Here is a 12,912-nt window from a genome sequence, read left to right as displayed (position 1 = left end):
GGTCTAGTAGGTACGTACATGTGCTTGATTGTGGGGTGAAGGAGAAAAGAGCTTCAGGAAGCTGAGAAGGAGTGAGCAGGGAGGAAACCCAGAAGAGTGGGGTGTCCTGTAAGCCAGGAGAAGGCAGCGTTTCCAAAAGGTCAGATGTTTCAAGGGCTCTCGAGAGATTAAATACAAAGAAGTGAAGAATGAGTATCATGTTCTGTTTTTAACCATGTTTCCTCATTTATTTTCTTCTCTGGTTATTTCTAGCCAGCTTCATCTTTTACATTCACATTTAAGTTGGCTTTTACCAGTTCTTTATAGCTTGAATTGATTTCCAACGTAACTTCAGATTTTTCCCAAAATTTTATATGTAAAAGCTGCATATTGAATTCTTCCTAATATTTATTTTCTCCACCAGAGAATGGAAAATGAAATGCATTCCCTGCTGATTGTTGTCATTTACTTGACAGCACTGGTGTTGAATATCTAATACTGCTCTGCACCTCCCGCACTTTCAGCTAGAATGGGCTCCCTCTGTGAGTGGCACCTGTTAATTAACTAAATGTGGAAAGATGTCACTGGAGTGGAAGACTGTCGTGGGATAATAGACTTGCTGTGTGCAAATGCTAAAATAGCTTCTGCAAAATAAGGTTTTAATGAAGCAGATTTATTTTCAAGGCAGAGTGTCTTGGTGCCATGGCAATTTTCTATCCCTTCTTTTTGTTGACTTATTTTTTAGCCCTTTTTATTTCTCTAGTGGTGGGAAAGATTCGACTTGGTGTGTAAGGCCCTCCCTCTTACCTTTCTCATCCTTGTCTGTTCCTAACTACCTCTTTTTACATAAATCTGCTTTTTTCTTTTTTTTGCATTCACATATTATACTGAATAGTTGTCTCTTCCTCCTTTTCCATTTTTGGCCATTTCAGTTATAGAAAAGCAATGTGGCATAGTGGGTAATAGCACTGACTGTGGTACCAGATGGCCTTGGCAAAGGGACCTAACCTTTCTCAGCTTCATCATCTGTGAAATGGACTTGTTAAAGAGATTGTTTGGTTAGATATCTGCTAAAGCACTTAGACTAGTACCTGGCACATGATAAGAGCTGTGTAGGTTTTTGCTGTTATTCTTGTTTCTCTGGCTGATTCTAACAGCTAACTTTCAGTTCAGAGTTTTGATGTATTTATTATTTATTTACTTATTTTACTAATAGTCACAGTTTGTTATCATGAATCTTCACTGAAGTATATGGAAATGATTTTCCATGTAGAGTTTTAATAGGTTGGCAGATAAATAATATTCATTTGCCACATTCTGACTTATAAAGATCAGAGCTAAAAGAAACCTCATATGTCACATAGTGCTCCTTCTTCATTTTCTAATAAGGAAATTAAGGTTCAGTAAGAAGGAGTGAGCTGACCACAGTCCCTCTGTAATGTTCTGGTAGGGCTGAGACCAGGATATATCTCCAGGCTCCCAGTGCAGTGTGCTTTCTCTGCTATAAATATGAATGGTATTGTTTTTCTCTTTAATTTTGGCCAACCAAAAATGAGCCAATTTATAAACTTTTCCCACAAAATGATGTAATAAATGTAGACTGTCTCTTATATTATAAAATTGGGTTCTCCAAAGTCTTGGTCTGTCAGTTGATGCAAACTCAGAAGTATATCTCATCAGTAGGAACAGTGGCTGAGGACTTCTTGGTAAAGTTGGCAGGCTAAGCCCAAAGAATTCAATTCCCCACTGTAAATCTTTCTCATGTTTCTTGATCAAAACCAGTGAGCCCCTCCTCCTCCCTTCTGTCTGTCTAGACCCTCACATCCTGCCATGTCCACTTCCCGTCCCTCCTTCCCCATAAGCACTTGCCCCGCCTTCCCATCGATCATTGCCCTCTGAATAATAGCACCAAGCTGGCATTTTATTCTGTGATCTGTTTCACATGTTGATATCATTTTATGGGAAAGGGAAGGAGCCCTTCCTTGAGGGTTTTTTTTTTCCTAGCTCCCTCACTGTCTGATGCTATGAAATTTACATTCTACATGCTCAGCATATTGCAGATGAACCAGCGGTGAAGCGACTGATGGCAGTTTTCTCCTGAATGTTTACCAGCCTTGGATAGCTGGCGGGGGAAGGGGAAAGAGAAGGCCTGCAGATCTTCTGGGGGGTGGGCTTCAGGAGGACATCTCTAGCTCAGGGCCCAGCTTCATAATTCAGCACGTGCTGCGATGGAGTCAGAGTTGAATTAGACAAAGCTGTCAGGCTTCTGGGGTGGACCTCGAGCTGGGTTGCTGCTGAGGAGTTCCCCTCCCTCCCAGGAAGGTTTCTTTCCCTGGTCCTCCACCAGACTCTCTTCTAGCACTTTCCTGGGCATTGCACGCATGTGTTGCATTGTTTTTTACCCATTTGTTTCCTGATAAAAATTGGAAAGTTTACGCACCTTTGAGTTAATAAAATTTACTTTTCGAATTAGTCATAAATGACGTTGTACCGTAAGCTTCAGGTATGAAATTAGTGTCCACATCTACTTTTTATATTCGTACTTTAAAAAAATTGTTCCAGATAGATTTGCTTAAATGAATCCTAAACTCTTTTAGCTATTTCTGCATAATCAAAATTCATGTCTTCAGTGCATAAACCCCTTAAGTGTTAAACTTCTCCTTTCAGTGGTTTTTAAACTAAGTTCATTCTCTCCAAAACTTTTACCTCTCAAGCATGCAACTAGAGACTTGTTTTGGCCACATGGAAATAGGTTTACATGTTGTAGAAATTCGAGGTCTCTGTTTAAACCAGAAAAGGGCATTGTAACCCCTGGTACAGGTGACCAGAATAAATTGTACACTTGGACTAACTCAACACAGTATTCTTTATCTGTGGAACTAAGTGCAAAACTGGTCTTGTGCTAATCACAGGCAGATCCAGTGACCATTGTGGACTGGGGGGAGCTGGAGTGAGTTTGTTTTTAAGATACTCTCCTATACAGAGTTTTCTTAGGGAAGTAATTTAAAATGAATGCCCTGAATCCAGAGTCCCTTCAGGTTCTCGGAAACAAAAAATGTCATTTAAACATTAGCGTCTGTCATAGTTGAGAAGCCCCCAGCCTGTGAGGTGCTTTCAGTTTCCGGTTCGATGAACTAGTGATTTCAGGGCACAGAATTGGGAGTTGGCGAATCATCCCATCAAGCCAGGCTTGTTCGGTGTCCCTCTCTTGCCCTTGGTGTGGGGAGGGGTGTAAGGGGGAGGGCTTTAGATGAGAACAGCCGCCAGAGCTCCAGGGCAGAGGAGTGCAGAATTGGGAGGGCAGGTGCAGGAGGAGAACGAGGGCCAGGGCGAGGTGTTGGCCTGGCACCAGGCACAGTGGACACCCAGGGCCTCTTAGGACGCACCTGTGCCAGTCTGCAGGCAGGTGGGACCCAAGCTTAACAGAGCTGGAATTATCAGGTGAAGTTCTACACTGAGAGGGTAATTTTTAACCTCAGAGATGTTTGAAAGTATTATCATCTGGGGTCCTTTCTGTGTGTGAGTGGGCGCTCCTTATCTTTAGCCAGAAGAGGTGCTGTGCTCAGGGATGCTGTGGCTCAGGACCCGCAGTTCACAGACACCTCCGTTTACCCTTCAGTGCTTCCAGGACGGCATTGCCACGTTCACCATCCATATTGTTCTATTTAAAAGAAGACACTTAACTCAGCTGATGTGGTGTGGTTAAGCATTGATCAATTTTGGAGGAAAAAAAACACATTTCCCCACATCAAATTTCACAGATGCTTTTATACTCCTCTTCCAGATTGTCTGTTTAGGTTGCCTTTAATGAACCTTAGTGGAAATGGCCACGTGTTTGTATGATGTAAATGTAAAGTTATCTGCCAGGAAGCCTCCATCTCGGGAGTTTCATTTGGATTTAGAGTGTTGTTTTCAAATCTTAATGATATATAAAGTACTTTCAAAAGCTTGGAATTTCAAAGTATACTCTTAGGTAAGTTCTCTGCTCCAGCAGATATTGAGAAAGTAATAGTATCCCAAGGACCCAGTGACCAAAGCTGGGGAAAGCTCATGTGCATTAGTATTCCTGGGACATTAAACACTGGAAAATATATTATGGGGATGACTTCTTTAGAGATTTGCTTATAATTAATACAAAGTAATTCTTGGGCTTTTTTTGAAGAGTTGGTTATAATTCAGAACAGTTATTGGATTCTTGACTTAATGACTTGATTTCTTTTAGAGATGTTAGGATGGAGTATTAAGATGGCATTTGGCCAGAGGATGGGAAATACTGGAAGGCTATCCCAGATGCCTCTGTACAGCATCTCTAAGGCACAGGGACCCTATTTATTATACTGTCTGTATAGATAACTGCTTTTAGCCTCACTTCCTGTAGCAGGTCCACATGCTGGTCTGGAAACAGAGTTGGCTGTGGCTTTCCTTGTGTGTTTGCCTCAGTGTTAGAACCTCAGTCTTGATCTTAACACCCTCCTGCAGGAGCTCCTCCTCTTCCTGCACACAGATTCACGCCTGCTAGCCCACTGGGGAGGGACAGGGGACACTCTGGAGCAGAGCTGACCTAAGCCACAGGTGGCTAGTGTATCTCAGACAGGTTTTGGATGAGAGAAAAGTGGCAGGAAAAAAGGCCTAGAATAACAACAAAAAGGATGACTGGGCCTTCACCAGGGGTCAGGCCTCTGCCTCTGCCTCGTGGGAGAGGAAGGTGGGAAGGAACCATCGACGCGTGCCCACTGACATTTAAATCCCTTGGGAGGTTTTCATGCTGGAGCACACAGCCCTGGCAACATCTTTGAACTTCATTTGGTCTCTTTGAAGGTGCAGTATCTTTCTCTTGACTGAGGAGAAGAATGAAATTACAGAAATAGGGGATGTTAACTTCCTTCCCTTCCCTTTGCTGCCTCCTTAGATTTATTCCTTCACATCAGTAAAACGCACCACGTGTTAGCTCATTCACAGAGCTATGTCCGTATGAGCAGTCTGATCCTCAGGTCCTGAGGGGTGACAGGAGGGGACTGCCTGGCTCCCTCCTGTGTCCCCTCCCGCAGTGGCTATGGAAAACTGGTATTGAAGGTCAGTGCCAATACCAGTCCAGTCCCTCCTGCCTTCCAAGAAACTGTGTTTCCTAACTCCTTCTGTGGGGAAATTCTGGACGTCGTGAAAGGAGGTATGTCAAACCTACATGCTACGTGGGAAAGTGCAACAGGAAAGGTCTAGCAACTTGAAGTCTGACTGCACGCCTCAGGACCTAACAGATTTTACCTGCAGCAGTCATCAGTAACCTGGCAGTGACCTGGGCCTCCGTCTTGCCTGTCTTTGGGAACTTTCCCACTCTCTCCAGTCATCTCCCACCTCTCTTTACCTAATCTGATCACTACCCGGTTTCTAGGCCTTCATCTCCAGCTGCCTCTGGGCATCGGCTTTTGGATGTTGTCTCAAACTCAGTGTATCTTAAAAGCTAACTTATAATTCCTAGAACACTCACTGGCCCACTCCTTCCAGTGATGGTCCAGTTCTCCTAATTCTTACTGATGCCTTTTGGCCACACCCCACTGTTGCCATGAAGTCACAGATCACACTTACTGAGTGACGTTTCTGTCGCCTCCCTGATTCCCACCCCACCCCACTTGGTTATGCCGTGACCACAGAGGCCTCCGCATTGGCCTTCTGGTCTCAACTCCCCACTGGTAGTTCCCAGAGGCTCCGTGGTATTGACCAAAGTCCATGGACCTCGGTGTTATATGCAGGTTCAGATCACTTTGTGACTCCTGCTTACTCTGTGACCTTGAACTGGTTACTTAAATATCCTGAATTGTTTTCACATATAGAAAATGGAGATAGCAGCATCTGTCTCCTGGAGCTGTGAGAGGATTCAGGTGAGACAGTAACTGTAAAAAGCCAAGTAAAAACCCAGCACCAGGCACAAAGCACAAAGCTCAGTAAACACTGCTGTTTTCCCAGTAGAGATGGCACCCACTGCTTCAGTTAACTTCCTCTGACACCGCCTGGTCTATCCCAACCTATTTTTTTTAGCTCTGCCTTTTTAAATTTAGGTATGGTTTATATTTAGTGAAACATCCAAATCTTACATACAGTTGAATTAGTTTTGGAAAATGCATACATTCCTGTGTAACCCCCACCTTGTTAAAACATAGAAGATTTCTGTCACTCTAGAAAGTTCTGTCCTGCCTCTCCCTCAGAAGCAACTGCTAACCTGTTGTCAGTCACCATAGATGTGCTTTCTTTGAATGTGTTCATCTGTTTGTTTCTGGGGTCTCAGCATTGTTTTTGAGAGTCAACCATGGTGTTGTGGGGTTCGGTGGTTCAGTCCTTTTTATTGCTGAGTAGTATCCATTGTGTGAGTGCATCTCAATTTGTTTATTGATTCTCTTGTTGATAGACACCTGGGCTATTTCTAGTTTGGGGCTATTTTGAATACAGGTCTGATGAGTCTTTATGTGGACATAGTTTTTCATTTTACTTAGATGGATTCCTAAGAGTGGAATTGCTGGGTAATGTGGTAAATATGTATTTAAATTTAATAAAAAAAAAAAACCCCACCAACCCTGCAGCCTGTTTCCCACCAGCAGCATCTATGTGTTCTGATCATTCCGCATCCTCTCACCAACATTTGGTGTTGTCAGGTTTTTTTTTTTTTTTAAGTTATTCCTGTTTGTATGTGGTGGTATCTCATTGTGATTTTAATTTATATTTTCTTCATGACTAACAATGTTGAACCCTTTTCATGTGCTTATTGACATACCTTTTGTAAACTGAGTGTTCAAGTCTCTTAACCCACTTAAAAAACTTTGGCTATTTTGGTTTTTTATTATTGAGTTTAGGAATTGTTTATATATTCTGAATATAAGTTCTTTATTGGGTATACACTTTGTAAGTATTTCCTTCTAGTCTTTTGCTTGTCTGTTTCTTAATGGTGTCTCTTGATATGCAAAAGTTTTAATTTTTAATTTTTGTTGAAGTCTAATGTATCCATTTTTAAATGACTGGTGCTTTTTGAGTCCTGAAAACTCTTGCCTACCTCCTAGCTGCAAAGATCTTCTCTTACATTTTCTTCTAGAACCCTTATAATTTTGACTTTCATATTTTATATCTGTGATTCATCTAAAATTAACTTTTGAATATTATGTGAGGTAGTGATCAGGGATCTTTTTTTCATCATATGGATGATCAGTTTTTCCATTCTCTTTTGTTGAAAATAATTTCTTTTTTCTGAAGAATTCCCTTGTTGAAAATCATTTGACCTTAAAGGGGATGGTCCATTTCTAGACTCTAGAATTGGAAATATCTGCATGAACTCATTATTTTTCTCTGTCTAAAAGATGTAGACTTTTTATCTCTGTCCACTGAATCAGTGACCCAGTAGTCACTGGAACAATGAATGTTCCTAGTGCTCAAACCATGGTCTCTAAATACCATTTCTCATGAAAAGAAACCAGGACTCCTTGAAGAAGTAGCTAAGGCCCAGTCTTAGGCAGGAATTCATAAGATGAACTTGGGACAAAATAGCAGAAGGTAGGACACTTTCAGAGGGCTCTCAGTGGCAAAGGATTGAACAAGCTTAGCATAAAAGAGGATTGATATCAATTAAAATCCATAAAATATATTATTAAAAAACCCATTATAGTCACAGCGATGCTTTGAAATGAACTCCTTCGTAACCTTGATCATGGTTTTTAGCTTCCTCTACCCTCTGCCTTGGTCATATTTGGTAGTTGCAAATAATTCAAAATCATTGATCTATAACTGGTAAATGATAATAAAGAGACATTTATTAAGCATTTCCCTTGCCTTTCCTTTGCAAACCATATTTTATGATAACTGATTAAGTTGATAAAGGAAGGTTCTTTATAGAAGAAAACCAACTGAAAAAAATATAGAAGGCATGACAGAATTTGAAAATTCCACTTTGCCATATCTAATGAAATAATGGGACTGGACAGTGGTCATTAGTAGATAGTGTTTCATTGGGGACTTTATAATGGATGTGTTAGGCTAACAACCCCTGAACCCACGGGTCAATTTCAACATCATTAAGAGTGGAACGACCAGACAGCATATCCTCCTAGATATAGTGCAACAGGAAATAGAGTACCTAGCTCCGAGTATTATTGCCAAAATAATTGAACCTGAATTAAATTGAGTCTCTAGGTCTAATCACCAGTTTACATGAAATACAGGGATACAGGGACAACAGTACAAGAACATCCATAGGAAAAATGTTCTAATTTCTCCAACAAATAAATGGCAGGAAAAATTGCAGGTGGGGAAAGGGCTGGTAGAGATTGAAGGAGCCTTAAGAGCTGCAGCCAAATGGAATGTGTGGATCTGCTTTGTACCTTGATTCAAGCAAATGAATTATTAAAATGGCAGGTTTGAGACGGTTGAGTTTTTAACACAGACTATGTATTGAGTATATTCAGAAGTATATTAATTTTAGTAAGTGGTAATAGCCTTTGGTTATGTTTCTAAAAAAGTGTTAGACTTAACAGAGGTATTTACAGGAGAAATAAAATGATGTCTGATATTTGCTTTAAAATACCGAAAAGATGATGGGGATAGATGAAACAATATTAGCAAGCTGTTGGTAATTATTGAAGAGGATGTTAGGGATTCATTTTACTGAAATGTCTCCTGACTTTCTTTGTTTTCATAATAAAAAGTTTAAACAAGAAAGAACATGTGTTTTCATCCTGAGTGAAAGTTCTGGCCACAAAGAGCGGAGAATATATGGCTGGGTTAGGCCACTTACATCATATTAATGGGCTTTGCTGGCATTATCGCTGTTGTAAAGAAATATGGTTGTCATACTTCATTTCTAATCTCATATGAGCACCTTCCCTGACAGCACGTGACTTCAATGTGTCAAGTCAGAGCTTGGCATTTGTTGCCTGTTTTTGTTTTTTGTTTTGTTTTGTTTTTTCACACAACAGGCTGGACTTACCAGCCCAGCAGGGATTCGATTGCATTGAAGACGAATGAAGATCAGGCAGAGCATTGTTGCTCACCAGCTGTTCAGTCTGAGTCAGGCAGCCTGTAGATGGGTATCCAGAGCCTCTCAAGAGCCATGTCCCTCTCTGCTGTCCACGTTGCTGGGTCCACTGCGCCTCGGACCATTGACATGATGTGTCACAAAGTAATCATGAACTCCCGAAAGGAGGACATCTTTTTTGGTAGTGTGTGTTTACCCAATACTACATCTTAATACCCTTCTCTGCCACCTGCAGCTCACGAATGCCAGGTGCTGATTCCTGAGTGTGCACATGACTAAATGCATTCTAACTCAAAACAGAATGCCTGCTGGTGTGATGCACGTATCCTGATCATTGCTTTTCTGTATTATGCATCACTGATGACTTGTGCTATCAAACCTTGTCATTTGATGGAGAAATTTTGTTAATAATTCATTCTACTTTCCCTTCAAGTGTCTTTATTTTCAGCTTTGTGGTTTAGACTAGTTTTTGCCAGAAGGAGCACAACTTTGAATGATGCTCTGTAATTTTGGTTTCTCGCCATCCTTAGTGACAAAATTAATTGATTTTTTAGTTTAATTACTTTGCACTCGTCTATGAAAACTAGATTGGTTTACTGGAAATGACAATGTACATTGTTTGGGAAAGATACCAAAGCTTGGATGGCTGTGCTTGGCAGAGCTTCCATCTAATTTATCGTCTGAGAACTAGGGACAAATGGATTGCAAGTCCAATAAATAAAGGGATTGCAGATCCAGCTTACAACACATGTCATACCTCCTTACCATGTTTCTCCCCCATCTGCTTGTGTAAGATATTTATATTTGAAGATTCACTTTTTCTAGAACCTTCAGATCTGTTGATGCTGAAGGTCTCTGTCACCATTTAGGTTTATAATATTTCGTGTTATCTTTTCACCATGTTTACATATGAGTCATTTTGTGAATTCCAAGTGTCATGTGACATAATAATAATAAAAATGCCAACTTCAATGTATTTGTTGTAACAGACTAACATCAAACCTAGAAGTTGATGGAGACCAACTGTGCTGTTAATGTGAGGTTTACAGAGACAGAATGCTAGAACTTGGCAATTTCTCAATTTCAAATTGCTTAAAATGAGGGGGGCATGGAGAGATACAGCTCAGTGGTAGAGTGTGTGCTTACTGTGCACGAGGTCCTGGATTCAATCTCCAATACCTCCATTAAAAAAAAGTTTAAAAAAATAGTCTGTCAAATTGCTTAAAATCATAATTTTAACATTTCAAATTTTTTTGAATGAATGTGAGAAAAAAATCCTTCATTATTTTATCCTCGTGAGGTGACCCAATTACTCCTGGATTCTTGGAAGATTCCTGGGTTTGCCAGTGGTCATTCCTTGAAGAGCTGTGCCTTCAAACAGAACCCGGGAACAGGAGGTTCGCATATAGCACATTTTCTTCCAGTGTCAGGGAGTCTTTGATCCCTGTGAAGCCTGTGCACATAGGACAGTGTTTTTCAAAGTGTAATTTGGGGAACGCTGTAATCAGAATTAACCTGGGGAGGCTTTTGAACAAGTATATTCGTAGGCTCCATCCCAGGCTCCTGCATGGACTCTCCGAGAGCGAGGCCGGGAATCTGCATTTTAAAAAGCTTTCCCCAGGGTATCTGGTACAGAGTACAGTTGAAGGACTAGTTGGAGTTTATACAGCGTCGACTCCACATACCTGTTCTGTTGGGTTGACGTGGCACATTATTTTTTAATCGATGATGAATGTTTTACCCTGCTCCTTGTTTACCCTCAGGGCTAGTTGGTCATGTCTGTCACCTGTTCACCGAAACTGCCACACTGTGCTTGGACGTGGACAATGAAAACAACAACGAGACAGCTGCCGCCCTGCTGTTTTCCCTGCTTGATATTTTGCACGGCATGCTGACCTACACCTCCGGTGTGGTGCGGCTGGCTCTGCAGGTAGATCACCTCTTTCCCTGTGGCTCCATCAACCCTGTGCCATGTCACACTTCCTTTTCATCCTCTTCTCTCTCATCTTCCTCGAATGTGTCTATTTTTGGAAAAGAACATATGATTCTGTAGGGAGACCCTACCATATATACTAGCCATGTTTGGGTGACCATGTTTGGGTGACCATATATACTAGCCATCTTTGGGTGTCAAGAACAGATACTCTGAACACCAATTAGGGAACTGGTCGACCCGGAGATCATTTGCCCCATAGAGTTGGCCAAGCAGTGTGCAGTGTTTCCTGTTCAGAGATGGCGCAGCAGCCCGTCCCTAACAGGATGGGTTAGCTAGCAAGGAGGAGTGGGTTGAGATCTTTAGGCACACACACATACACATACAATGTGTTTGTATATGCATAGATACACACACATGCATTTGCAACACATAAACCCTCGCTCTTGCTCTCCCTTATTTCCAATAATGTGGGACGACAAGATAGTTTTGAGGACTAGAGGTGTATTTAGTGGCTGTAGAAAAGTCAAGTTGTCCCAGACCGTCACCTGGATTTCTTGGCCTCGTGCTCTAAGAAAGGAAGGGTGTGTGGGTTTATTGAGGACTTGCCATCCTAGGTGTTGGATACTGCCACATACCCATTTCCTTTCATGTTTTCTCTGACCAACAGAGTCAGGTGATACTTAGGTCATGCATCTAAGCGCACAGCCAACATGAATTCATTGTTATGTTTAGAATCCTAGTAAAATTGCAGGTGTCTGCCAATGGCAGCATCCTGGCTTGGACAATTCAGCAGCTCAGGTTGAAACCAGAGTTCTGACACTTTGCTAGGAGTCTTAGGAGCAGAGCCAAGGATGAATCCCTAGACCCTGGTTTAGTCTCTGTTACTCATCATTATGATAAATGACATCTTCTATCCATGGTTAAGCTGGTCAAGTATTTATTTAGCTTGTCTTGTGTGGTTTAATGAATAATTACAAGATCCCCTCAACAAAGGTGATAGCTAGTCAGTAAGTTTTAACCCAAACTTGTAAAGCCAGTAAGTAAAAGTGACCTTTGAACTACATGGTTGTTTCTGTTTGCTGATCTGTAATTATTCTAAATGAACAGTAAAGCATAACTAGGAACTCACGGAATCCTGAATTATGGATTTCTCTTAGTTTTTCCTCTCTTTCCCAGTAAGTGTCTCTTCAGAGAGCATCATCTCAGTTTCCACAATGGTGGTTTTTATGTAATTCTTCAAGATTTAGTCAATAGTTACTCTCACAAGATGCTTTGATATCAATCTGTAAAAGATTATGCAGATTGTAGATAAAAAAGGATCAGAAGGTTAAATTTTTTAAAATTGCAGAATAATAGAAATCCTCTTTTATTTCAGGTGATCAGGTAGATGTTCAAGAGTGTTTAAAAGAAAACTTCTTAGTACAAAATATTTTCCAATTATCTTTTTCAGTTTGCTAGTGTACCAGTAGATCACTGTTTTCTGCTTCTTCAGTTTTTTTCCATACCACTTAATATTTTACTGCTGTCATCTTTCTGAACCTTCCTCTGTAATATCTCCAATGTATTTCTTTGGACTTTGACTACCAGCTTTGATCTCCATGATACCTGGATTCAGTCTGAAAGAGGCAGAGTCCTTGAGACTGAATTAGAGGAAAGGATTGGGAAAAGAAAGGACACAGGCATCAAAGAGACATTCTTCTAGAACACTGAGCTGTGAGTACTTTCCAAAGCATAAGTCACCTCTTCCATTTATAAACATGCACCACACCTGAGATTTTTCTGCGTTCAAAAGCTGTGTCTGCTTCTAACAGGAACTTCTGGAAAGCAGAAGAATTGAGTGTTGCCAGTGTTGAAACTGATAATAGTGCTGAGATTTATGAGTACTTTTCTTTTTCAGGGAGGAGAGAGATACGATGCAGGAATGTATACTAGGGAGGCGAGGAGTTGGGGAGGCAGGTGTCAGAGTCTCATAGGAGTCCAGTCCCTA

General features: G+C 41.0%; 1 protein-coding gene across 4 annotated transcripts in view; it reads left to right on the top strand.

The window, feature by feature from the left end:
• ULK4 (unc-51 like kinase 4) overlaps nt 1-12,912 on the top strand; it is a 427,885-nt gene that overhangs the window by 266,315 nt on the left and 148,658 nt on the right. For 3 of the 4 annotated variants that reach the window (XR_012060581.1, XM_072941052.1, XM_072941053.1), the window contains exon 33: nt 10,753-10,919. Coding sequence is in view for 2 of the 4 variants with exons in the window: in XM_072941052.1 (XP_072797153.1) it covers nt 10,753-10,919 (167 nt within the window). In the remaining 2 variants the exon portion in view is untranslated. Of the gene's footprint in view, nt 1-10,752; nt 10,920-12,912 lie in introns of those variants that run through there. The other variant, XR_012060582.1, reaches the window with a different exon arrangement.

The sequence above is a fragment of the Vicugna pacos genome, chromosome 17 (assembly GCF_048564905.1).
Source record: "Vicugna pacos chromosome 17, VicPac4, whole genome shotgun sequence".
Lineage (NCBI taxonomy): Eukaryota > Metazoa > Chordata > Mammalia > Artiodactyla > Camelidae > Vicugna > Vicugna pacos.
Note: the sequence above shows the minus strand (reverse complement) of the source record. Positions and strands in the feature narration are given on the sequence as shown.